This window comes from Lethenteron reissneri, chromosome 46, assembly GCF_015708825.2.
Source record: "Lethenteron reissneri isolate LAM-NWPU_2019-01 chromosome 46, ASM1570882v1, whole genome shotgun sequence".
Classification (NCBI taxonomy): Eukaryota; Metazoa; Chordata; class Hyperoartia; order Petromyzontiformes; family Petromyzontidae; genus Lethenteron; species Lethenteron reissneri.
This window is the reverse complement of record NC_083824.1, coordinates 1,768,677-1,796,418: the sequence shown is the minus strand read 5'-3', so window position 1 is coordinate 1,796,418 and position 27,742 is coordinate 1,768,677. Positions and strand designations below refer to the sequence as shown.

The 27,742-nt window shown below is 50.7% G+C and overlaps 1 protein-coding gene across 1 annotated transcript; it reads right to left on the bottom strand.

Moving 5' to 3' along the window:
* Window positions 1-5,518: 5,518 nt before the first annotated feature.
* LOC133354131 (uncharacterized) lies at window positions 5,519-18,631 on the bottom strand. The gene is made up of 10 exons (XM_061570727.1): window positions 18,502-18,631; window positions 16,957-17,049; window positions 13,422-13,565; window positions 11,684-11,779; window positions 11,074-11,303; window positions 10,848-10,950; window positions 9,909-10,036; window positions 9,041-9,167; window positions 7,635-7,683; window positions 5,519-6,344 (listed from the first exon to the last, which is right to left on the bottom strand). Exons 1-10 carry the CDS (start codon window positions 18,509-18,511, stop codon window positions 6,266-6,268), a joined length of 1,059 nt encoding a protein of 352 aa, XP_061426711.1. The 5' UTR covers window positions 18,512-18,631; the 3' UTR covers window positions 5,519-6,265.
* Between the last annotated feature and the right edge of the window lie 9,111 nt (window positions 18,632-27,742).

Genomic DNA, 27,742 nt, shown 5'->3' with positions numbered 1-27,742 from the left:
TGCGAGTGGATGCGTGATGTGTCAAGACCTGCCGGGTGTCCGATATGTGCCGAATTGCCCGAGGGTGCCGTGGATCCGCGTCCGGTGGAGGAGATGGAAGTCGGCCCGACGGGAGCTGAGGAGGTTGAAGTCGGCAGCGGCAAACCCGGGCGAAATGGCCTCATCGGCCACACTTGAAACATGTGACCACCGCCGCCCGGCGGTTGGTTGCCCCGGTCCCCGCTTGTGGACGTCCGGCCCCATCATGCTGCTCGCGTGGCTGGCGTTTCGGGACCCAGCGAGGAATGGCTGCCATCACCTCGTCGTCGCTGGAGTCGTTGGAGCCGTGGACGACACAACGTGGGGCCCGTCTATCTCAGGATCTCCCGTACATGCAGTCATCTGGTCCCAGCGTTTGAGGTTGAACTTGGCGTCCAAACAGCGCGCCACCCATCGAGACGTTAGCGGTTCGTGGCCGCACACTGGTAATGATATGTTAAGTTCCTGGGACAGCTCAATCATTCTAGAAAGGATGAGAGGATCCAGGAGATCGGCTGACGAATCGGGCTAGGCGGCCATGGCAAGCGCCAACAGCGCCCCTCGGTAGGCCAAGGGCGATTCATCCGCTCCTCGACGCCGCTGCATGAATTTCCTGGTAGCCGCCGTTGGCGGCTCGTAGAACTCCGCCATGTCCGCGAAAGCGTCACGCAGCGTCTTTTTCTTACTCGCCGGGATGGAGCGGAAGACTGCCAAGGAGACGTCGTCCAATAGCATGGGCAGAGCCTCCAGCGCTTCTGCCTCCGTCCATCGCACCGACCGAAGGGCTGACTCGAACCACCACGTGAACGCCCTCCAGTCGCCCCCGGCGACAAATTCTTTAATTTGAGGAAGGCGATGGCCGCGGTGAATATCCGAGGCCTCGGGCGTGTCAGATCCCGCTCTCCGCACAGCACGCGGCTCCGTCAAAATGGCGTCCGGCGGCCGCGTGGCAGCAGCCCCGCCCAAGATGGAGGCCTCCTCCTCCGCGGCAGGAGTAATGGTGGACGGCGTTTCCCGCTGAAGATTTTGGTCATTGGCCCTTGGGTGAGCTCCACGTGGCCGACCGAGGGCCGCTGATGACGCGACCGCCGTTGCAAGATTTAGCAGGATCGCACGGAGCGACTCTATCTGCTCCACCACCCGACGCCACCCCTCGTCCGCAGCCGGAGACATCGTCTCGCCGGCCTGTCGTCGATGCGTGGCGTCGGGGAGAGCGGCAGATGGCGGTAGAGGACCCGTGGCTCCCAGCAGCTCGTCCTCATCCGCCTCGACATCTTTATCCGACGGAGGATCCGGTGGGTTTCTTTTCTTGAGGCGCTTGGACATTTTCTAATAATTGTCCAAACGGTCTCAAGAAGCACTTCTGTCACCAATGTAATAAAGGTCGTGGAAGCGACTTCTGGAATCCGGTCTTTATTTGTCTTTCGTTCACAATACTCCCATCTTACTCCTTCACGCTGCTGACAGACAGCGTGAGAGGGAGAGAGACACGCGCGGCCACGTGGCAGCCTGGACCCCGCTCCAGCGTGGCCTCACCCTCCGTTCGTTTCAGATCTGATCACGTGTTGTTCGTCTCCACCCCTTTTAATACCTGGGTCACGTGGTACCTTTCCACCAATCCTGGTTAGCTTCTATGGAATCTTCTAGACTCCATGGTACGCTCCCAGGACCACGCCCCTGACTCGTCCCCCCATTGGCTGTGGCTAAAGCCAGCAGAACCAATCCTCTACTTACAGATGTCACCTTCGCATTACGTCAGGGCCACGCCCCTAGACTTCTCCCCATTGGCTATGGGCCAGGACCGGCAGAGCCAATCATCGTACGAGGTGTAATCCAACAGCAACCCGGATATGTCCTCACATTACAGTGGTACAGTGTGCGTGGGTGAGTGCGTGATTCAGAGTGTGATAGCGGTACAGTGTGCGTGGGTGAGTGTATCATTCAGAGTGTGATAGTGGTACAGTGTGCGTGGGTGAGTGTATCATTCAGAGTGTGAGTGGTACAGTGTGCGTGGGTGAGTGCATCATTCAGTGTGATAGTGGTACAGTGTGCGTGGGTGAGTGCATCATTCAGAGTGTGATAGTGGTACAGTGTGGGTGGGTGAGTGTATCATTCAGAGTGTGATAGTGGTACAGTGTGCGTGGGTGAGTGTATCATTCAGAGTGTGATTGTGCTGCAGTGTACGTGGGTGTATACCAGGTGTGGTGTTGGCCACCCACCCCCTCGTGTGCCGTCCCGGCCTTCTTAGGTGCTCGCTAACAGCACTTGCCCCAACATTCTATTAAGGCTATATGGGGGATCTTTGTCTGTTTTACGTATTGGGGTCCGTGTGGAGTGGTGGTGTCGTGGTGAGTGCACTGCGCTACGAACCTGGCGACCCGAGTTTGATTCCGGCTCACGCGTCTGAACGTCGCCATATAAACACCGGTGACAATTATCGGAACCACCCCTGGGCATCCCCTAAATCGACTCAATCTCAAATGAGTACCTGGTGCGATTGATAAACACCGTTGCTGGGGAGACAAAGGCGGCCGGGCGTGATACTGCTTGCTGACAGTCCTTGCCCCAAAAGTATTTTAAGGCGACACGAGCTCATTCCCTGCTCATGACGAACACCAGTGACGACAATCTGAACTGGTCCTGGACCTCCCCTTAGGTCGACTCAGGCTCAAATGAGTGCCTGGTGCCGTGTGCAAACATTGCCACCAGAGAGACAAAGGCGGCCACCCAACTCTTGGTGTAGCGTGCTGACTCGTGGGTGCCGCTTGCTAACAGCACTCGCCCCAAACGTGTGTAGGCTACACGTGGAATGTTCGTCTTGCGTGATGAGCGAGTGTGGATTTTGCTTGGGGTGTAAAGTTTTGTGTCGGGGTGTTGTGTAGGTTGGGGTGTCGAGATGTGTGTAGTTTGGGGTGCCAGGGTGTGTGAAGGCTGGGGTGTCAGGGTGTTGTGTAGATTGGGCTGTCAGGGTGTGTGATGGTTGGGGTGTCAGTGTGTGTGTAGATTGGGGTGTTGTGTAGGTTGGGCTGTCAGGGTTTTGTGTAGGGTGGGGTGTCGAGATGTGTGTAGGTTGGGGTGTGTGTAGGTTATGGTGCCAGGGTGTGTGAAGGTTGGGGTGTGTGTAGGTTATGGTGCCAGGGTGTGTGAAGGTTGGGGTGTCAGTGTGTGTGTAGGTTGGGGTGTCGAGATGTGTGTAGATTGGGGTGTCGAGATGTGTGTAGGTTGGGGTGTGTGTAGGTTATGGTGTCAGGGTGTGTGCAGGTTGGGGTTACAGGGTGTGTGCAGGTTGCAGTGTTGGGGTGTTGTGTAGGTTTGCGTGTCAGGGTGTGTGTAGGTTAGGGTGTCGGGGTATGTGCACGTTGGGATGTCGGGGGGTGTGGAGGTTGAGGTGTGTGTAGGTTGGGGTGTGTAAAGGTTGGAGTATCTGGGTGTGTGAAGATTGGGGTGTCGTGTGTGTAGGTTGAGTTGTATCGGTTGGTGTGTCAAGGTGTGTAGGTTTGGGTGTGTGTAGGTTGTCAGCTGTGTAGGGGCGTGTTGGTTGGAGGTGTTGGTGGTGGGATAGAATGGGTTTTAAGGGGTATATTTGAGTATTTTATTCTGCAAATTTCTATAAAAAATATCTCCGTTTGCAAGCTAATACATTATATGGTCGCACTCATTAACCAAAGTGTTGCCACAAATAAACCACAACATTTTGATCTCAAGGAGCATAAACCATCATCATGCAAACTCGCGTCGTCTTCATCGTGGCTTTTGGCTAACCATCGAACAAAGATGCACACCGCACTTCTGCGGCCGCTTGGAACGCTCTAACTTCTGATATTCAGAAGCCACTGGAGCTACACACTTATAAGTAGATATTGAAAACTAATTTCTCTAGAGCGGCTTTTAGTGTTGTTTGTCGTTCTTCCCCCACACCTTCGATAAGCACGGTTGGCTACGTACGGTGTAAAATAAGTTCAACATACGTAAATCTTGCAGTGGTTCTTCACGTGTTAAATTTGATGCTTTACTTTCAAATTATACTATCATTTGTATGTCACGTTAAAAAAAAGTCGTTCAAGTGGTACATGTTGGGGCTAAAACGTATCTCAGCTTTTAATAATGCGCGTGAGTCAATGGGAACATAAAGCTCGTTTAAGGAGTTCGCTTACCAAGCTAATGTTCGCTTACCGAGCTAATTGTCGCTTAAAGTTTATCTCGCTCGTTAAAGCGAGACCTGCCTGTACTGGAGGGCAGTCCTCGACTCACGAACACAATTTGTTCCTGAGAACCGTTTGTAAATAGAACGGTTCGTAAGTTGGAACACAATACTGTACTCTATTTAAATGCCCATACGGTCAGTGTTATGAAATGCGTAACGGTTCAACAACAAAGGGAAGCAGTTACATTCATAGGTGTAAATTTGCATGTAACACTGTAAACAATACTGAATAAAAAATCAAACGTAAAATAAAATACCACTGATAACTATTTTTTTTCCGAGTCCTTATGTTGGCTGAATTGCTTGTCAACGAGTCACCACAATTGCACTCACGCACGAGAACCGCCATTCGCCACTAAGTGGCGGTGACGTCACCACGACGCTTGTGCCAGGCTATGTGCATTTTAAGGCCACGTGAAGTGTCGAATGCCTTCCGGCAGGCCACGGGGCAGACCCAGGTGCCATGTATCGACTTACTGAGATGACTGGACGATACAACACCTGTGCCCCCTACTGTGCCAACTTGCTGTGTTTAAGCCGCCCGGCGCTCTGCTCGTTGTTGAGCGTCGCTCCTCTGCCCTCCGTTGTTGCTGGAGGGCGACTGCCTCCAACTGCCCAGTAGCAGCGTCCTTCACGAGCCTCCTCCGCAGAGGCCGGTCTTGACACCGCTGGTACCGGTCATCAGCAAGTCCACATCCTCATACCACATCACTGCATCTCTTCCCTAGCCCGTGCCACGCCCGTTTAGCTCCCTCGATCCAGCCGAACAAAAGTTGTTTAGGAATGCGGTGGCAGGACATGCGGGCGACATGATCCAACCAACGCAGCCTTGCCTACCGGTTGTCACCGATGGAACTTTGTACAGATCTGAGAATAGGTTTTCCCCTTTTTTCTGGCAACAAAACAGGGGTTAAGATGTCCAAACACCAAACTGAAACCTTTTACAAGGAATCATGTCTGCATTAACCACAATACTTGTGGTCAGAATGCAAACAAAAAACAGTAAAATATGCATACGCCTTTTGGCGTCCTCTGAGACTAGGCTCGAAAGAAAGCTGTCTCTGGTGTGGACGTCAATGTAAAAAAATAAATGGAAGCTGGTTCGTAATGGGGCTGTTCGTAAGTCGTGGACTTCCAGTGCAGGCAAACACGGGCCACGCAGGGGCTCCTCCAGTCACCAGTCCAGCAGCGCCCTCTGCTGGCCTGGCTCATGAAGTGCGATGTTCACACGGCACACCGGAGCCGCCTTCCAAAACTCAACGCCGGAGAGTTTATTAAAACTAGTGTGACAAGTGGTACAAAATAAACACAGATATTTATTGCGAAACAAAGTCAAGATCGGGATGAAAATCCACGGCGGCCATCGTAGTCCAAAGATAGGCGGGGGTTAAAGGTCAAGTTTGGGGCAGGTGTTGATGAAGAGGGGAGCACAACGGTGAGGGAGGGGGCGTCGCGATGGGTCATGGGTCATAGGTGATTGGAGTGGGAAGCGAAGCGCACGTGGTCGACGGGTCGACCACCGCAACTCTGCCACATTGACAACCGCACAGGCGAGTCGAGTAATACAATAAAAAACTGGTTTGTGGACGTCCGAGCTTGGTAGACCGAAGTATTTACAAATCTATCGCTCCGCACGGGGAGTGTAATTAAATTATAACATTGTGCACCGTTAAGATTCGTGTAAATTTGGGCTCTTCATTCAGTGGACGGACATGAAAGGTATCAGCTGGCGTTTGCCATAGTACGTGGGGCGACTTTGGCATAATAGTCTGTGGACGGGCAGTGTTGGGGCGGCATGTCCCATGTCAGAACGCATGATTCATAACGACCACATTGTCGGCTTCCGTCCGGTCCGGAGACTGCCACGCAACACAAATGTGCACGCAAACTGCACGAACTGGCGCTACGGCAACCCCCATCTCTCGAAAACAACGGTACCCGCAATCCATAAAACAGAAATGTAAATTACATTATCACGGTTGCACTCATTTTTCTTTTATCCCAATCGGTGTTATGGCCAAGCGCGTCCATTTCCCACGATGCTTAGCTGACTCTCTTCAGTTCCACGCTGAAATTGAGGGTGCTGTTGGGCGGAATGGGGCCCATGCGCTTGCTCCCGTACCTGTGCGGCAGCAACGACAACATCAGCCGTGGCGTCGTCACACACATTAGCATCACGCACAAACATCACACACATCAGCGTCACACACATCAGCGTCACACACACCAACATCACACACATCAGCGTCACACACAAACATCACACACATCAGCGTCACACACAAACATAACACACATCAGCAGTGGAGCACACATCAACTGTGACGTCAGACAACAGTCGAAGAACCATAGCAGCATTACTAACAGTTGTAATGTCTAAATGAAGCTATTTTCTATTTACCAGGTGAGGCTCACCGAATTAGTTGTTTTTCCAAGGCGAGCTTGGCCACAGGTGAAAGTTCATCCCAGTGTCTTGTATCACTAAAGGTGGGAATTTATAGTTGCAGCCGAATAAACTGAACGCAGTTTCTCAATGCCCAGAGGGGGCAAAAACCGGAGGGCCCGGAGAAAAATCCAACGCGGCGACCACCACAGGGGGCCGGGGGGTTCTAAGCCACAGTATCCAGCGAGGGAGATGGCATCGGTGCCCCGAGCTCTGCACCGCGACGCAGTTCCTGTCACGCGATCATCGATGCTCGCGCCTGCCAGCGGCTGTCCCGCCGCGCGTGCCCCCGCGCGTCCGCTCACGGCGAGCGGACGCGCCATGGGGCTGCGGCGGAGTTGCTGTCGTCCACAAGCGAAGCCCGGCGCGCACCATCGCAGCCCGCGGGTATTTTACATGGACGGGCGCCGCCAAAGAGCGCTCTTTGAACCCTCGAGGGTGGGGGGTTCCGTACGACTTCAGATTCTCTTCTTTAAACAAGCCTCGTCGAAATTTTGCCATTGTTGAGTTTCGCTCGGTGTTTGATATATTATGTAAGTTTAAAGTTAATTTTGTTTGACTAGGTGAGAACTCAAGAGGGACGGGGATTGCAACGGACCTCTTGGATTGCAAGATGAGGATTGCAAGGGGCGCCACAGAGGGGAGAGATATTAACTACCTCGCCTGATATACTGGAGGTCGTGGGTTCGATCCCGACCCCAATATATTTTGCACGTTCTCTCTGTGGTTGAGTGGATTTTTATCCAGGTCCTCAGATTTTTCCCTCCACATTTATAAACATGCCTTTAGAATATTTGGCTGCGACACATTTCCACATGATAAGCCACTTTGTTGAGATATCATTTGTGGCCAGGTCGCTTATGAAACAGAGCTACATAGCTCAGTGGGCCTTACCGGCGGGGGGGGGGGGACCACCGCCGCAGAAGACAATACGGACGATGGTGTCAGCGATGGCTGTGTGAGACTTACGCGAGGTGCGGGGGAATCGACAGCTTCCTCTTGCCTCCCACACTCATCCCTGGGCACAGCACGAGACGCGAAAAACACGCACGGGCACGCACAGACACGCACGGGCGTCACTTGCAGGACTGAGCGGGAAACCACCACAAAAACACAACAACTGGAGAGCATGAGAAGGGGTGTTCCCCTTTCTTTCTGGCAACAAATCAGCTGTGTTAAAGATGTTAAAACACCAAACTGAAACCTTTTACAAGGAATCATGTCTGCATTAACCACAATACTTGTGGTCAGAATGCAAACAAAAAACACACTGATGATATATGCATTGTCTTTGAAACTGATTGGTCCACACCAGAGACGGCTTTCTTTGGAGCCTCGTCTCAATTGGTGCTAGACCAGAGGACGCCAAAAGGCGCGTGTAATGCAACTCAGAGAGTTGGCTAACACAACAGTTAACACTTGACCTGGTTGATCCAGTCCTTCCAAACATGAGTTGGATTACATTTCAAAATTTTGTTAAGTTTGATATCTAAGCTTCCTCGTCACATTTCTGTTCTCTCTCGTTCACCCAAGCCCTCTTTGAATTGTATCCCCACCCTCTCGCCCCTTTGCGGCCTCCCCTCCCCTCCTCCCCCCTCTATACAATGCCTTGTCAGAGGCATGCTTCTCTCTTTCACCTGAGGACGATCGCTTGTTGATGCGATAGGAACGTCGTGATCTATTAGTTATTTAGTTTCCTATCTACGTGAGTATGAAAGCCTGCAGTCACGAAAGCTTCTAATCTTAACACCTGTTGTGTTGCCAGAAAAAAGTGGAAAACCTATTCTCATATTTTGGAACTGGCAAAGGAGGTCCCATGATGTAACTGGACAACAGTCAACGTGGAAATAGCAGGGGGGGGGGGATTAAAACCGATCCACACGTTCACGCACGCGAGAATTGGTCATTTGCGGTTCATGGGGTGCAGCGGACACACAGCGTCTAGCGCAAGCTGCTCCATGAACCCGCTGCCAGAGTTTTATTCCCGGCTCCCGGCTAATATTGGTCGGGCGCGTGACATCCCCATCGGCCGGTGGCGCCCCCCCCTCTTTACAAATCCACACCAGCCAGCATGGTGAAGTATGATCAGACAACTCCCATAACCAACACGACGTGGGAAGGGCCTTCAACGGTGGATGAACACAGAGCTGTCAATCACGAATTCCTCGCTGCATCTCCCAAGAGACGACAGACTCTCTGGGCAGTCATCGGTGCGGTGCTCTTCCAACTCGGACCCCACCGCGACCTCTAACCTCTTCGTGACCTCCCACCCCACCACCATCACCCTTTCCCGCAAAGATAGAAGTCTCTTCTCTTTCACCCGCGCTACGACGACTTCACCCCACCCCCGCGCGGCAACGCCGTCCCCCGCTCACCTTCGATCCCCATGTCCCAGCCCTTGATGACCTCGCCTGCTCCGAGGCGGAAGGTGAAGCCCTTCCCGCTGGTGGTCGAGTCGAACTCCTTGCCGCTGGTGAGCATGCCCTTGTAGTAGACGGTCACCTGCGCGGTGGAGAGGGGAGGGAGGTGGAGAGGAGGGGGGAGCGCCGCCGTCAGGGTACGTGACGGAGGTCGATCGCGGCGATTCCCCTGCGGCTCGTTTTGGCAAGAGGTCGCACGAGCGACGCCAGGCTGGTGCCGAGCCACTGCGGCGCCAGCGGCTGGCGTGCGAGGCTACGGGCAGGACGACGCACCCTGTACACGCAAACACTAACATTCGGCCAATCATCATCGTCCCTTCAGGGTTCCATAAAATAGGTACCACTCGTTCAGCAAAGCCATCGGGAAGTGAACGGCGAGTGTGCTATAAAGCCCGCAAAAGGAATGTGGAATTTCCACCACCACCTCAGGGTCGTCAACAGAGGGGGGAGCGCCACCCCACGCTCGATTAAGACACGTGCTATTTGACCGCGGTTGCCGCAAGGGGTGGAACGGTACGTGGTGGAATGGTGCTGGTGGAACGGTACGTGGCTTCTACAAATTTTAAATCGATTATTAAGCTCACGGTAAACGCATTAAATTGAGCACGTGAGAATAAATAACTTATATTTCACACCAATTACATGCCAATGCTACAATCGGGCTAACACAGCACACTAAAATGGTGTCGAGATGAACACAATCGACCCTCGACTGAAACGCGACCGGGACTCGCACCAATCATGAAATCGCTCGGCGGTTGGGGTGGGGAGCGAGAGATGCGCCATGATCGCCATCCCACAACGCCACACCGCACGCACTCACCATCTTCCCGCGCTTGGCGCGTATGCCGGTGCCGATCGTCACATCCTGGGACAGGAGGCCGCCTGGCAGGGTCGTCTTGGGCCCCGGGGTCGCTGGGCGTGTCTGGGGCTGCGCCGCCGCCAGTTTCGCTGCGAGAAACAATGCGGAGAGACGTGCAGGGCGGGGGAGGAAGATTTAAAAAATATATATTTTACCAGTCAACGCCCACTGAGCTATGGAGCGATTTTTCAGAAGTGACCTAGCCACAAATGATCGACTCTAAACGCATGTTTATAAATGTGGAGGGAAACACCTGGGGACCAAGAGAAAAATTCACACGACTACAGTTAGGGATCGAACTCAGGACCTCCTGCATAGCGGGCGAGGGAGTTAACATCTTGGCACTGCGGCGTTGGCATCAACCCTGCGGCAGCCACGTCGCTCTTGTCGTGCCACGGATTTACATTGATTCCTGGCGATTCTACTCGGGGTGGGATTTGCCGACATTGTCAACGAGACAACGATGCAAACATGGGGCTCTCCGACCGATGATCTGGTCACGTGGCTCCTCGCCGTTACAGCGAGGCGGCCCCGTCAGTCGGAAGGTCGAGTTCAAATCCTAACTGGGTCTCGTTTCAGCCCATCAACCCTCCAGGGCCGATGTAACGAGTACCATTTAATGGGGCAGTAAAGAGTGGTTGGATTACCGATTGACTCGCCCCCACCACAGCAATGTGGAATAGTCCGCCACTGGCTCAGGGCTGTAATCAGGAGATGAGCACCAATGCTTCACAACGCTCACGAGCGGCGGACGAGATCACCCACGATGACCCCGAGCGAGATGGGCGCGCGCTTCCTCCTGCTGCGAGCCGAGTGTCGTGCCAAGCGAGACGCGCCGAGCGCCACCCCGCGCACGCTGCACAGCCTGCGGGGGCGCCGGGGTAACGCGGGGCCGCTCACCTTTCTGATTGGGCGATTGCTGCTTCTGCGGGGTCTTTAGGGTTGGGGCCGCCTCCTTGGCTGACTGTGGCGCCTTTGCTTTGGGCGTCTTGTCAGCTTTGGCCTGTCCGTAAAAAAATTGAGAGGAACAAAAAGCAATTGCAACAATTATACAAATCGCGATGAAAAAAAATGTACAAAGATGATAATGCACTTTTTCCCACAATGCACTTCTTGCTAGGCTCACCTTTTCACTGGTGACATCCGCTTTCTGTGTTTTCTTCGCAACCGGTGACTCCACATCCTCCATCTCCTGCTCTTCCTCATCACTACCTTCCTCCACCTCCTCCACGTAGTCATCGTCGTTGTCCTCGTCGCTGCCGTCCGCCTCCAGGCTGTCCAGCGTTTCAATTTTTAGCTTTTTGGCTGGTAGGGGTGGTACCTTCGTGCTTCTCGATGGCCGCTTGACTCCGTTGGCTTCGCGTGCCGGTGGACAAACACGGGGACACAGATGCACGCAGACACGCGCACACAAGACACGCACGCCGCCTGGGTTTAGTTTCCGCTCTCAGAGCTGGCGCCGCTTGGCGATCTTGCCGTCGCGTCCGCATCACGAGCCATGCCGTTGAGCTATCGTTTGTGATGGCCACGCTGCTTCTCAAAAAGAGCTGTAGAGCTCGGTGGGCCTTACCTGCTAAAATAAAAATCAGTGTCGTTTTTCAGTCTTCATCTCGAGACACAACGGGGAGAAGCGGGGAAAGAGAAACCAAGAGGGGGGCGGGGGAAACAGTCAGCCCTCACGCGAGAGGGCCGAGCGCGGGGTGGCGCTGACGGGGAAGTCGTGGGGAGCTCGTTACCGGTTGAGACTTGACTGCTGCTCTCCCACTGCTTGCTCGTGTCGAGGATGGACTTGCCTTCGTCGCCCAACAGGTAGCCTGTGAGATGGACCACGCCTGCACACGCACGTACGTAGATCCCCACGCGGCCGTTATAAAGACCGATGGCGCAAGGGCTGTAAGGTAGCGCCCATTGACGAAACCCAGCACAGATTAACAGGTCGGTTCAGAGTTCCATCCGACACCGTGGTATTTTATAATAATCTACATTTGTAAGGCAAACTTAATCCAAGGATCCCAATGTGCCATGTATGTAAAGCAGGGAAATTAGACCGTCAGCGTAAACGACCAAAAATGAGGCCATTTTCAAAAAAGGCAACACGTTCCATAGTCTTGGAGCTGCACTGGCAAAAGCCTGATCACCCCTAGGAACGGAGCCTTGACCTCGGATTACCAAGAAGATCAGAAAATGTCAAGAGGCTCATTGGTGGTGTATAGAAGTAGATCAGTCCCTGTAAGTAATGTGGGGCTAACCCATTTGCAGCCTTGTAATAGCACGACTTTATAATCAATCAATCTATGAGCGAGGTATTGGCACCTTCATCAGTCCTAATTTGTTCATGCGCTGTGGCCAATTGAAAAGCCACTTCACGATTATCACTCGTGATTACCTGCATCTTTTAAAGTGTTTTAAATGTTCATCCGACACTGTGGAACCCATTGTGTGTAGACCGTGAGCCCCACCGGTTTCAGGGTCGTGCCCCTTTCCTTTACGAGGGGGGGGGGGAGATCTGCTATGGTGTGATGGTCAGCACACTGTGCTTGCAACAAATCTGGCTGTCCGCCTGATGATGCTAGTTGTAATTACGAGCGAAACGTCGTACTCAAGATTGTAAACGTTGTGGATTTTCTCTCCAACACACCGGTGTGCTGTACGAGTAACGAATTGCCATTTTCTGTTGACGTGACAAAACTTACCAATTGGCTGTGTTGGGTGGTGGCGGGTTCAACCAAAAAAACCTATATTATGAAAAATAACCTATTTTAATCACGAAAAACCTGTATTCAAACGGTACCCTATTGGTGCTCCACCCTCCCGAGCCAAGGTTCTCAGCTACGAGCCCCATCTGTGTGCTTTGGGGGTCACATGCCCTCCTGTACGGCGGTGCCAGCACGGCGCTCCGTTGCGTCTGTGAGCGTCTGTCCCGCCGCGCGTGCCCCCGCGCGTCCGCTCACGGCGAGCGGCCGCACCATGGGGCTGCGGCGGAGTTGCTGTCGTCCACAAGCGAAGCCCGGCGCGCACCATCGCAGCCCGCGGGTATTTTACATGGACCGGCGCGCCAACCAGCGCGCTTTCAACCCTCGCGCGGGCGGGTTCCGTACGACTTCAGATTCCCGTTACCACAAGCGTCATTATTTTAAACGGACACGTGTCTGCAACACCAAACACACGACGTTCTCTTCAGCTGGGCTAAGACGAGTGCAGAGGAGGGAACGCGCACAACACGACATGCAAGATGAAGCAATAACATGAGCCCGTGTGTCGGAGCGCGACATATTTTTGCATCGCAGCGCTGCCAACGATGGCGGCAGCTCAGCGAGACCCTCATCCGGCAGTGGATAGATCAAGGCTGATAATGGTTGGCATTTTGTAGTCAGGCGTGAGACAGAGCAACAAAGAACATACGAGGCAAATAACCCAAACGGGACGAAAGTATTTTTGTTATGGAATCGTGTCCCCAGTGTCGCCAGCGCTTACCACGACCCCTGGAGGCCAGGGTGACCACCTCACCCTGCACAAACACCAGGTCCAGCGACTGCTGCCAGTGGCCCTGCTGCAGGGTGCACGCCACAAAGTCGCCACCGTCGCAGACGTTCACCAGCACGCTCACCGTGCTGGCGCCTACGTTACACACGGCAAGGGGGGGGGAGGGGTGCTCGGTGAGAGAGGGACAATTCAAGCGCAGATGCAATTGTCAATGTCTGTCCCAGACTTGACATTTCACCCCCACCCGTCCATGGACAACGAGGCCCGCTCCGGGTTTTGCTATCCTCATCGCCACATTGTTTCATATCAAAAGACCCCGTGGATCAGCAGTAGAGCTTAACCTTTAACGATGCGAGATCAACCCCGATGATGCTTGGGAGAGCTGAATGGAATTCAAATGGACTAACGAACACATTGCCGTGAAAGATCCAATGCAGAAGATCCCCTGAGTTTGATCTTCCACGAAGCTCATGGTCCACTCTAAACCACAGCCACTGCACAGACCACGAAAGATGCGGATACCTGATGCACAATTAGAAAATAAAAACATCTCCAGTAGTTTGACTGTGGTCATCCTGAACAGACCTTACAACGTATAACAACGCAATGCCGTGATCCACAAATATGAAGGAGACAGCGATGATACACTCCCCGCTAATCCTGACGCGCTTATCTGGACTTGCCCAGCTGAACGGGAAATTGTAGTTGTTGGTCTGCGTCTACATCAGCAGTCGTACAAAAGAAAATAAGGGATAGAGTGCCTCTCTGGTTGGAGGGGTTGACTAAACCCAACTTCCATCCTGCGTTAAAAAAAATTAACCCGTTTTTACTATAAATCCTTTATATGCGTGAAATCGGTTTCATTTTATTATTCATTTCTGTTTTTCTTGAGTAAGCAAGCAAGCAAGTGAAGTTAATATAAAGGATTTAAAAATGAAAGATCACCTCTTGACATGCCCCGTATATTCCCGAGGGCACTAGCGTTGACCCGTTTTACCACTTTCAAGAACCTGGCGGCTTCAATGTAACTGCTCTATATAGTCTCCACTGTACAGCGTGGGGGCAGGGATTTCATGCCATGTGGTTAGTCAACATTTGCGTCATCATGAAACGGGTGGCTACAGTCCTCTCGTCCTCTGGCTTGAGATGGCTGCCACCTATGGGTCAGATGATTGTCTGCCAAAATTAAGCAATTGGTAATAAAATATTTAAAAAATTTTCCCTAAACAGTGTAAAATTTTGGAAATTTTTTTTCACGAAAATTAATTGTCAAGCACAACGAGTCTGTGTGCAAAATGTCAGCTCGATTGGATCGCGGGAAGTGGATTAAAAAACGACCGAAAGATTTGCACGGTCCTAAGCAAGCAAGCAAGCACGCAAGCAAGCAAGCAAGCGAACTTAATATAAAGGATTTAAAAATTTACCCGTAAAAACAAAGTTTTTCACTATAAATCCTATATATGCGTGGCATCGGTTTTATTTTATTATTCATTTCTGTTTTTCTTGAGTAAGAGTTTCATTTTTATCACATTGGTATTTTAAATTAAATATGAAAAAAAAATTCCCTAAAAAGTGGAAAATTTAGGAAAAAAATTTTCACGAAAATAAATTGTCACGCACAACGAGTCTGTGTGCAAAATGTCAGCTCGATTGGATCACGGGAAGTGGGTTAAAAAACGACCGAAAGATTTGCACGGTCGTAAGCGTGCAAGCAAGCAAACAAGTGAACTTAATATAAAGGATTTAAAAAATTAACCCTTAAAAACAAAGTTTTTCACTATAAATCCTTTATATGTAAGATCACCTCTTGACATGCCCCGTATATTCCTGAGGGCACTAGCGTTGACCCGTTTTACCACTTTGAAGAACCTGGCGGCTTCAATTTAACTGCTCTATAAATAGTCTCCACTGTACAGCGTGGGGGCAGGGATTTCATGCCATGTGGTTAGTCAACATTTGCGTCATCATGAAACGGGCGGCTAGAGTCCTCTCGTCCTCTGGCTTGAGATGGCTGCCACCTATGGGTCAGATGATTGTCTGCCACCATTAAGCAATTGGTAATTAAATATTTATTTTTTCCCATAAACAGTGTAAAATTTTGGAAAAAAAATTCACGAAAATTTATTGTCACGCACAACGAGTCTGTGTGCACAATGTCAGCTCGATTGGATCACGGGAAGTGGGTTAAAAAACGACCGAAAGATTTGCACAGTCGTAAGCAAGCAAGCACACAAGCAAGCAAGCGAACTTAATATAAAGGATTTAAAAATAAGTACCACTTTGTATCAAAGTCCAAAGTGGTTCAAGTTTATTTGCTGAACCAGGTAAAAATTCAAACGACCATGGATAGCATCTGCTCATTTTTTACAAAAAAAATTTACCTGTAAATTACTCAATTTGGATTACAAGGTACACATAGCGAAGCGATCATCACCCCCTCAGTGGCTGACCAATTGCAGGCCAGTGCCGAGTAAAAAAACCACAGTAAAACTAAACTAATTTTTTTATTTCACCAAGTAAGGCCCACTGAGCTATACAGATCTTTTTCACAAGCGACCTGGCTACAAATGATAGCTCAACTAAGTGGCTCATTTTCACGTTGAAATTTACAGCAGCCAAATACTCGAACACGTGATGTTCATTCTAATTGTGGAGGGAAAAACCGGAAGAACCAGAGAAGAATCCACGCAACCACAGGGAGAACATGCAAACTCCACATATACAGGCATTAGGGTCGATATCGAACCCACGACCTCCTGCATACCAGGCGAGATAGTTAACATCTCCTAGCCACCGTGGTGCCCTGTGGATGCGCAATAAGCAGCATTGCACATTGACAGGGGCAGCTGCCCCCTTTGGGATTACATTTTGAAGGGTTAAAATGAGGTGACACGTAAGGCGCTTTCGAAATGCCGAGGTATTTAAGTGTCCTATCATTGCAAATATTATGGTCGTCGTCATTAATAAAAGTAATATTTAAAAGTACTTTTTAAAAACACGCTTTAATGAAATGTACCGTATGAGTAATGGCAAAACTCCACGACTCCAGGAAGTGGCCCCGAGGCTTGCCACAACGTAAGGGACCGTGGCCAATTACAGCCAACCGTCAGTTGAGCTTGGACAATTAGACCCAAGCCGAAACATAACATATTGATAATTGTTTTTTACACTTCTATCTGGCAAAAAAAAAATCATTATCATATTTTTACTGGCAAATGAGGTTCCAATGGTATAAAAAAAGATTGTTTAAAATATGTTTTATTTCTAATTATAGAATATAGTATTGTCATCAGTATGACATAAGTATACCAAGTTTGCAGTCGATAGCACATTGGGAAGTGGGTAAAAATTGAGTTACAAGATTTTTTGAGGACACGGTTTTTTGAGGATAAGAGTGAGTTAAATAAAAGCGTGTAATAAAAAAAGGAGAGAACGTGGGAGGCTCGAGAGCGAGGTGGGGGCTCTGATGGCGCACTGAGATCCCTGGATTCCAGCTCGTCGCTTTGTACATAATGATCGTGATTACCGTGGTCGGACTGAGGGTCCAATGCAGCCATGGTGATGTGGAACGACTCCTTGACCTCCTGGGAGTAGCATTTCCCCTGCTCCAGAGTGAGACCTGCACGGGTGATGGGGGTAGCAGATACAGGAGACTCTCTCGATCTCACGGGAAAACGCTCTCCTACAAACACACACACCTCCACTCCCTCAGGTACACACACTCGCTCTCACACTTACACACACACGCTCTCAATACACGCTCTCTCACTTACACACACTCTTAGACACACACGCTCTCTTTTACACACACGCGCTCTCACTTACACACACTCTCGCTAACAAAATACAAAGATCCCCCGTATAGCCTTAACACACTGTATGGGCAAGTGCTGTTAGCAAGCACCTATGAAAGCCGGCACGGCACACGAGGGGATGGGTAGCCAGTACCACGCCCGGCCGCCTTTGTCTCCCGAGTGGAGATGTTTAACACACCGCACTAGGTACTCATTTGAGGCTCAGTCGACCTAGGGGATACCCGGGACACTCAAATAAAAATTCATTGTAGCGGCAGGACCCTCCTGCAAAAAAATCGCTACGATTGAGTATGGCTTTCATGGATAAATAAAAAAGAGAGTGAATACGTCTGTGCAGTGATGCCATTAATAACTTCTTGTATTTTGCCAGGTAAGGCCCACTGATCGACTCGGCTACTAACGATTGCTGAACAAAGTGGCTCATCACGTGGACGTTTATGGCAGACAAATATTCTAAAATAGATGCGAGTTCAACACGTCCCTTGATTGTATCAAGGTTATACGAGCTTGGTGTAAGACTACGGGAGGGAATTCGCAAGTGCGCTTTGTTGCAGGCAGCCGACAGTGGGTTCGGGCCTGCGCTCTGCTCCTTCCCACCACGTGGCGCCCACCTGCAGATGCGTAAATCTCATTCCCGGCTCGCTCTCCTTCATGTATTCTCACGACGATAAAACCACTCCTTCATAACACGGCGTGGCCTTAAACGGGAAAGTTTACAATAGGCGATGTTTCGGGCAATGTCCCTTACTTAAATCACGTTTCGGGAGATTGTCTTTCATCTATTATTGCATTGAAAATTAATATGCATCATGTTATATATACAGTACAGTCGTGCTTTATATACGTTTCCTTTCAGGGCCACACGCGGCGTTACCGACGAATCCCTGGATTCTGTAGCTGAGCAGCGCTGTCCCAAAGCCGCAACATCACCGGAGTATTCATTTAGTGCGGACAAAGCGTCTACCACTACGCGTACAGCCGCTTGTTCTAACAACCACCCCTCTCTCTCACACACACACAATCATTATCACAACAACAACAATTATAATCATCTAAACTATCTCTCCACCGAGACTCGCGCAACGCCGCACGTGGCCTGGGGCCTAGCCAGGAGGCACGCGGCCCGGCGGCGTCCCGAGCCACGCGGCGCGAACACAAACCACTCGTGGCGACGCCTGTTCACCGCCCTGCAAGACGGGAGGGAGGGAGGGAGGCAGAGAGAGAGTTCACGGCTTCGAGCAGAAGAGGCGACTCACCCCAAAACATGTTGCCCGCAAGTTGCAGGCGACGCAGCGACAGTCGGGACGAGCCGCACGTGGCGCGAGCAGAATCAGAGCGACGGCGCGGCGGACGAATCGATTCCAGCTCGGTCGATTCCCGACTCGGTCGACTCCAGCTCGATCGATTCTAGCTCCGTCGGTTCCAGCTCGATCGATTCGCAGTATCGATTCCCTTGCAGGTTGAGCCCCTGCTGACTTCCCACCCGCGTACAATAAAGTTACACACGGCAACATACACACACATACACAGTATAACACAATATAACACACATACACACACAATATAACACAATATAACACAATATAACATACATACACACAATATAACACAATATAACATACATACACACACAATATAACACAATATAACATACACACACAATATAACACAATATAACATACACACACACAATATAACACAATATAACATACATACACACACAATATAACACAATATAACATACATACACACACAATATAACACAATATAACATACACACGCAATATAACACAATATAACATACATACACACAATATAACACAATATAACATACACACACACACAATATAACACAATATAACATACATACACACAATATAACACAATATAACATACACACACACAATATAACACAATATAACATACATACACACACAATATAACACAATATAACATACATACACACACAATATAACACAATATAACATACACACACACAATATAACACAATATAACATACACACACAATATAATATAACACAATATAACACACATACACACACAATATAACACAATATAACATACATACACACACACAATATAACACAATATAACATACACACACAATATAACACAATATAACATACACACACAATATAACACAATATAACATACATACACACACACAATATAACACAATATAACATACACACACAATATAACACAATATAACATACACACACACAATATAACACGATATAACATATATATACACACACAATATAACATACATACACACACAATATAACACAATATAACATACACACACACAATATAACATACACACACACAATATAACACAATATAACATACATACACACACAATATAACACAATATAACACAATATAACATACACACACACAATATAACACAACACCACACACAATATAACACACAATATAACATAATATAACAACACCACACACAATATAACACACAATATAACACACAATATAACACAACACCACACACAATATAACACACAATATAACATAATATAACAACACCACACACAATATAACACACATTCTTAGGTTTTTTCGGTTAAGTCACGTAAGTAAAACATCAAAATAAAAATAAAATAAAAATAAAAATCACGACGCTCCGAAACGTCGTGATTTTTATTTTTATTTTGATGTTTTACTTACGTGACTTAACCGAAAAAACCTAAGAAAATGAATCTTTGCAGTCACGAAAGCTTCAAATCGAGAATATAACACACAATATAACACAACACCACACACAATATAACACACAATATAACACAACACCACACACAATATAACACACAACACCACACACAATATAACACAACACACATATACACAATATAAACACAACACACACATACACAACACACAATATAAACACACAACACACATATATAACACACACAATATAACACAACACACACAATATAACACACACAATACACAGCACACAATACACAACACCACACACAGTACATAACACACAACACCACACGCAATATATAACACATAACACACACAATCTAACACACAACACATAACACAACACACACTACATCTCAAACACAATATAACACACAACACATAACACAACACACACTACATCACACACACAATATAACACAACACATACATAACACAACACACATACATAACACACACAATATAACACACACAATATAACACACACAATACACACCACAAAATACAACACCACACACCACAAAATACAACACCACACACACTACATAACACAATTTGTGACGATGTGTGACGGGGGGGGGGGGGTTTGAGAAAATGCGCAACTTTAAATAAATATAGACAACACGTTCTACTTAAGTAAATTTACTTTTTAATAAATGTTTTCTCCTACAACATCAGAGTGCAGCGCCACATTAAATACGCACTACAATGACAATAGTTTAAAGCGATTTGAAGCATGTTTTATTTGGGGAGGGGGGGGCAGAGCTTTGGGACGTCACATTTGAGGGGGGGGGGTCAAAATCGTCCAAAATCGCGTGACGTCATTTCTGGACGGCCCCCAAACCCGACGCGACCCGGAGCCGACTGCTGCCCAAGTCCCCGACACTCAGGCGCCCTGTCTGTCACGCACCCCGCGGCTGGGCTCTGCGAGAGGAGCGGGAGGGAGGGTGACGACAACCCTCGCGCATCGCTGCCCCGGAGCGGCGTCACACGGAAGCTGCGAGCGGCTCGAGGAGGCAGGATGCCGGGGGGGGGGGTCTTGGCGACCGAGATGCTGAGGAAGAGTTCTGTCTGGAATGTCTCGGGTTCCCCTCTTTACCCCCCTCACTTCAAAACACCCGCGGCCAATCGTGCGCCTGCCACCCGACGATGATCCTCGCTCGTGCCCCCCCCCTCACACGGAGCGTTGCCGCGACCTCTAGTCGATGTGCCCGTACTCGTGAGTTCCTGACTCAACCCGTTTAATCTGGAAGGACGTCCGGCTGGCGAGCACCCACCCTGCCGGTGTGTGGACTCGCTCTGGGGAAGGTCGTGGCGCTGCGACCCCCTGACCTCAGTCTGCTCGCTTGCTACAGGCTGTTTCAAAACAGATGGACCCCAATGGAAATCGCGAGATCTCTGCAACCACGAACCGCCCATGAATGAAACTCTTATCGCTCGAGAGGGCGGGGCATAGAGAGGGCGGGGCATAGAGGGGGCGGGGCATAGAGGGGGCGGGGCATAGAGAGGGCGGGGCATAGAGGGGGCGGGGCATAGAGGGGGCGGGGCATAGAGTTTCAAATGATGACCGCGAGATGCCTCACCCAGCGCACAAACAGCCCCCAGCCTCAGTCATTCGCAAGCCACACTGCCTCAACGTTGGATAGGTCGCACGGGACCCCAAGACTTGGCGCTACACTCTTGGCCCCCAAGATCCCCAGACATCACCACACCCTGAGACTTTTTTATTGTGGGGATACGTCAAAGACCGTAGTTTTTTGTGCCACCATTAGCGACTAATCTGGATGACCTCAAAAACAGAATCACGGCAGCGGTGACTTCAGTGCAAGAAGACACTTTGAGAGGCGTTTCGGACGAATTCAACTATCGTCTCGATGTTGTCCATACTGCGGGTGGAAGGCACATAGAGCATTTATAAAATGGTTAGTAAAACTTGATAACTCATTAAACCGTTTGTAACTTTTTGTGTAATTGTAACATGTTGCCATCGTGAAATATACTGCTTTGAAATTGGGTCCATCATTTAGAAACGCCCTGCATTTCACCCAGCCCCCTCCCCGATGTCGTGCATGACTCACTGCGGCTGGCCAGGTGAACCTGTCCTGCGAGGGTCGGCCAATCTCCTGGCACCGGGAAACCGCGGGACTTTCCTCCTAGGGACCCTCCGGATGAAAACCCGATCTGCCAGGCAATGTCAGCGTGCTGCGTGTGTGTGTGCTGCGTGTGTGTGTGCTGTGTGTGTGTGCTGCGTGTGTGTGCTGCGTGTGTGTGTGTGTAATGCGTGCGTGTGTGCTGCGTGTGTGTGTGCTGCGTGTGTGTGCTGTGTGTGTGTGCGTGTGTATGCTGCATGTGTGTGTGTGTGCGTGTGTGTGTGCTGTGTGTGTGTGTGCTGCGTGTGTGTATGCTGCGTGTGTGTGCTCTGTGTGCGCTGCGTGTGTGTATTGCGTGTGTGCTGAGTGTGTGTTGTGTGTGTGCTGCGTGTGTGTGCTGTGTGTGTGCTGCGTGTGTGTGCTGCGTGTGCTGTGTGTGTGTGTGCTGCGTGTGTGCTGCGTGTGTGTGTGCTGTGCGTGCGTGTGCTGTGTGTATGTGTGCTGTGTGTGTGCTATGTGTGTGCTGTGTGTGTGCTGCATGTGTGCTGTGTGTGCTGCGTGTGTGTGTACTGCTTGTGTGTGCTGCGTGTGCTGTGTGTGTGTGTGCTGTGTGTGTGTGATGTGTGTGTGCTGTGTGTGTGTGTGCTGCGTGTGTGTGTGCTGTGGGTGTGTGGGTGCTATGTGTGTGTGCCGCGTGTGTGTGTGTGCTGCGTGTGTGTCTGCTGTGTGTGCTGTGTGTGTGCTGCGTGTGTCTGCTGTGTGTGTGCTGCGTGTGTGCTGTGTGTGATGTGTGTGTGTGCTGCGTGTGTGTGCTGCGTGTGTGTGCTGTGTGTGTGTGTGCTGTGTGTGTGTGCTGCATGTGTGTGTGTGCTGGTGTGTGTGTGCTGTGTGCTGCATGTGTGCTGCGTGTGCTGTGTGTGTGCTGTGTGTGTGCTGCGTGTGTGCTGTGTGTGATGTGTGTGTGTGCTGCGTGTGTGTGCTGCATGTGTGTGCTGCGTGTGTGTGCTGTGTGTGTGTGTGCTGCGTGTGTGTGCTGTGTGTGTGTGTGCTGTGTGTGTGCTGCATGTGTGTGTGTGCTGTGTGTGCTGGTGTGTGTGTGCTGTGTGCTGCATGTGTGCTGCGTGTGCTGTGTGTGTGCTGTGTGTGTGCTGTGTGTGTGCTGCGTGTGTGTGCTGCATGTGTGTGCTGCGTGTGTGTGCTGTGTGTGTGCTGCGTGTGTGTGTGCTGTGTGTGTGCTGCGTGTGTGTGTGTGTGCTGCGTGTGTGTGTGTGCTGTGTGTGTGCTGTGTGTGTGCGTGTGTGTGTGCTGTGTGTGTGCTGCGTGTGTGCTGTGTGTGTGCTGTGTGTGCTGTGTGTGTGTGCTGTGTGTGTGCTGGTGTGTGTGTGTGCTGTGTGTATGTGTGCTGTGTGTGTGTGCTGCGTGTGTGTGTGCTGTGTGTGTGTGCTGTGTGTGCTGTGTGTGTGTGCTGTGTGTGCTGTGTGTGCTGCGTGTGTGTGTGCTGTGTGTGTGCTGCGTGTGTGCTGTGTGTGTGTGCTGTGTGTGTGTGCTGTGTGTGCTGTGTGTGCTGTGTGTGTGCTGGTGTGTGTGTGCTGCGTGTGTGCTGTGTGTGTGTGCTGTGTGTGTGCTGTGTGTGTGCTGCGTGTGTGTGCTGTGTGTGTGCTGTGTGTGCTGTGTGTGTGTGCTGTGTGTGTGTGCTGTGTGTGCTGTGTGTGTGTGCTGGTTTGTGTGTGTGCTGTGTGTGCTGTGTGTGTGCTGGTGTGTGTGTGCTGTGTGTGCTGTGTGTGTGTGCTGTGTGTGTGTGTTGTGTGTGCTGTGTGTGCTGTGTGTGTGTGCTGCGTGTGTGTGCTGTGTGTGTGTGCTGTGTGTGCTGTGTGTGTGCTGTGTGTGTGTGCTGTGTGTATGTGCTGTGTGTGCTGTGTGTGTGCTGGTGTGTGTGCTGTGTGTGTGTGCTGTGTGTGTGTGCTGTGTGTGTGCTGTGTGTGCTGTGTGTGTGTGCTGGTGTGTGTGCTGGTGTGTGTGTGTGCTGTGTGTGCTGCGTGTGTGTGTGCTGCGTGTGTGTGCTGTGTGTGCTGTGTGTGTGCTGGTGTGTGTGTGCTGTGTGTGCTGGTGTGTGTGTGTGCTGCGTGTGCTGTGTGTGTGTGTGCTGTGTGTGCTGCGTGTGTGCTGCGTGTGTGTGTGTGTGCTGTGCGTGCGTGTGCTGTGTGTGTGTGTGCTGTGTGTGCTATGTGTGTGCTGTGTGTGTGCTGCATGTGTGCTGTGTGTGCTGCGTGTGTGTGTACTGCGTGTGTGTGCTGCGTGTGCTGTGTGTGTGTGTGCTGTGTGTGTGTGATGTGTGTGTGCTGTGTGTGTGTGTGCTGCGTGTGTGTGTGCTGTGAGTGTGTGGGTGCTGTGTGTGTGTGCCGCGTGTGTGTGTGTGCTGCGTGTGTGTCTGCTGTGTGTGCTGTGTGTGTGCTGCGTGTGTCTGCTGTGTGTGTGCTGCGTGTGTGTGTGCTGCGTGTGTGCTGTGTGTGATGTGTGTGTGTGCTGCGTGTGTGTGCTGCGTGTGTGTGCTGTGTGTGTGTGTGCTGTGTGTGTGTGCTGCATGTGTGTGTGTGCTGTGTGTGCTGGTGTGTGTGTGCTGTGTGCTGCATGTGTGCTGCGTGTGCTGTGTGTGTGCTGTGTGTGTGCTGCGTGTGTGCTGTGTGTGATGTGTGTGTGTGCTGCGTGTGTGTGCTGCATGTGTGTGCTGCGTGTGTGTGCTGTGTGTGTGTGTGCTGTGTGTGTGCTGCATGTGTGTGTGTGCTGTGTGTGCTGGTGTGTGTGTGCTGTGTGCTGCATGTGTGCTGTGTGTGCTGTGTGTGTGCTGTGTGTGTGCTGTGTGTGTGCTGCGTGTGTGTGCTGCATGTGTGTGCTGCGTGTGTGTGCTGTGTGTGTGCTGCGTGTGTGTGTGCTGTGTGTGTGCTGCGTGTGTGTGGTGTGTGTGCTGCGTGTGTGTGTGCTGTGTGTGTGCTGTGTGTGTGCGTGTGTGTGTGCTGTGTGTGCTGGTGTGTGTGTGCTGTGTGTGCTGGTGTGTGTGTGTGCTGCGTGTGGGTGTGCTGTGTGTGTGCTGCGTGTGTGCTGTGTGTGTGCTGTGTGTGCTGTGTGTGTGTGCTGTGTGTGTGCTGGTGTGTGTGTGTGCTGCGTGTATGTGTGCTGTGTGTGTGTGCTGCGTGTGTGTGTGCTGTGTGGGTGCTGTGGTGCTGTGTGTGTGTGCTGTGTGTGTGTGCTGTGTGTGCTGTGTGTGCTGCGATGTGTGTGTGCTGTGTGTGGTGGCTGCTGGTGTGTGCTGTGTGTGTGTGCTGTGTGTGATGTGGTGTGTGCTGTGTGTGCTGTGTGTGTGCTGGTGTGCTGTGTGCTGCGTGTGTGCTGTGTGTGTGTGCTGTGTGTGGTGCTGTGTGTGTGCTGCGTGTGTGCTGTGTGTGTGCTGGTGTGTGTGCTGTGTGTGTGTGTGTGTGTGCTGGTGTGTGTGTGCTGTGTGTGCTGTGTGTGGTGTGCTTGTGTTTGTGTGTGTGCTGTGTGTGCTGTGTGTGTGCTGGTGTGTGTGTGCTGTGTGTGCTGTGTGTGATGTGTGTGTGTGTTGTGTGTGCTGGTGTGTGCTGTGTGTGTGTGCTGCGTGTGTGTGCTGTGTGGTGTGTGCTGTGTGTGCTGTGTGTGTGCTGTGTGGTGGCTGTGTGTATGTGCTGTGTGTGCTGTGTGTGTGCTGGTGTGTGTGCTGTGTGTGTGTGCTGGTTGTGTGGTGCTGTGTGTGTGCTGTGTGTGCTGTGTGTGTGTGTGCTGTGTGCTGGTGTGGCTGGTGTGGTGTGTGTGCTGTGTGTGCTGCGTGTGTGTGTGCTGCGTGTGTGTGCTGTGTGTGCTGTGTGTGTGCTGGTGTGTGTGTGTGCTGTGTGTGCTGTGTGTGCTGTGTGTGTGTGCTGTGTGTGCTGTGTGTGTGCTGTGTGTGTGTGCTGTGTGTGTGCTGTGTGTGCTGTGTGTGTGCTGTGTGGTGTGCTGTGTGTGTGTGCTGTGTGTGTGTGCTGTGTGTGCTGTGTGTGTGCTGCGTGTATGTGCTGTGTGTGTGTGCTGTGTGTGTGTGCTGTGTGTGTGTGCTGTGTGTGCTGTGTGTGCGCTGTGTGTGTGTGTGCTGTGCGTGTGCTGTGTGTGTGCTGTATGTGCTGTGTGTGTGCTGTGTGTGCTGTGTGTGTGTGCTGTGTGTGCTGTGTGTGTGTGCTGTGTGTGTGCTGGTGTGTGTGTGTGCTGGTGTGTGTGTGTGCTGTGTGTGTGCTGGTGTGTGTGTGTGCTGTGTGTGTGTGCTGTGTGTGTGCTGTGTGTGTGCTGTGTGTGTGTGCTGCGTGTATGTGCTCAGTGTAGGGGCCAAGGGGGGGTCGTGGCGCTTGCGGAGTTACTCCGCGGCCGTGGCACCACACAACACAATACACAGCACACAATATAACACAACACACATACATATACAATGCACTTATACAGGACTATGCATAAACGACCACAGTATGGCGAGATGATGTTAACTCGCACGCCTGGTCCGCCTGCTGCTGTATATTTGGAGTTTGCGTCTCTCTCCACCCGTGGTCGCGTGGATTTTTCTCCGGGTCCTCCGGGGTTTCCCTCCACATTTTTAATCAACATCACGCGTTTAGAGTTGTTTAGCTGTTATAAATTGACACGTGATAAGTCACTTTGTTGAGCCGTCATTTGTGACGGCCAGGTCGCTTCAGAAAAAGCAATATAGCTCACCTGGTAAAATAAAAAATAGTTACAGACTCAACACGTGTTTAGAGTATTTGGCGACAACACATTTACAAATAAGCCACTTCGTTGGGCTATTATTTATGGCCAGATCACTTCTGGAAAAGACCTCGACAGCTCAGTGCAACACAGCAGAGGTCTGAGCCCTCACGCGGAAAGAAGGCTCCCCACCCACTGTCCCAAATTAATATTCACCTTCACAATGACAAACATACATTGTACACCGTTTCACTGGTAGGAACCTCATGGTTACACCAGCCCACAGGGAATTATTGTGTCCGTCTGTCCGTCGTAAATCCAAAAGTGGGAGGGGTGGGGCTGGGTGGAGAGGGGAGGGTGGGGAGGGTGGGGAGGGGCTGGTCACCCCGTGGTGCCCTTATAAAACTCAACGTTTAACCTACTCACGCCGGCTTGTCCCCGCCCTCACCGTCGGCCATATTTACACCACGCCGCCGTTGACCCTGGCCATTGACCGAGCAACCCAACGTTCCTACCAGCTTCCTCCGCAGGAATGTGTTAAAGTGATGCGATGTCTGAGTTATTGGGAAACGTAAGTCAGGTCAAAGTATCTCACTTCTCAAACTATCTCCGTGTGGTGCTCACCTCAGTTCGTGGCCCTGAGCCAGGGGGTAGAAATTCGACATTTGCATGGCAGGACCCGGGGTGTCTCCCCATAACAATTTTTCAATGTTTTATTGATGCTGGAAGGCTGATGCGCTGACCGAATACAAAATATAACATTTATACGTACCACCATTGGCACATCTGAACTGTGGCAAGTCAGGTGAGAGTTTGTTTTTCCACTGCTTAAACCCAGCCGTGCATGCTGACGTCACACACGATGTGTATGTTGAACTTCTTTGGCAACGTACGTAGACAACCGTACTAATCG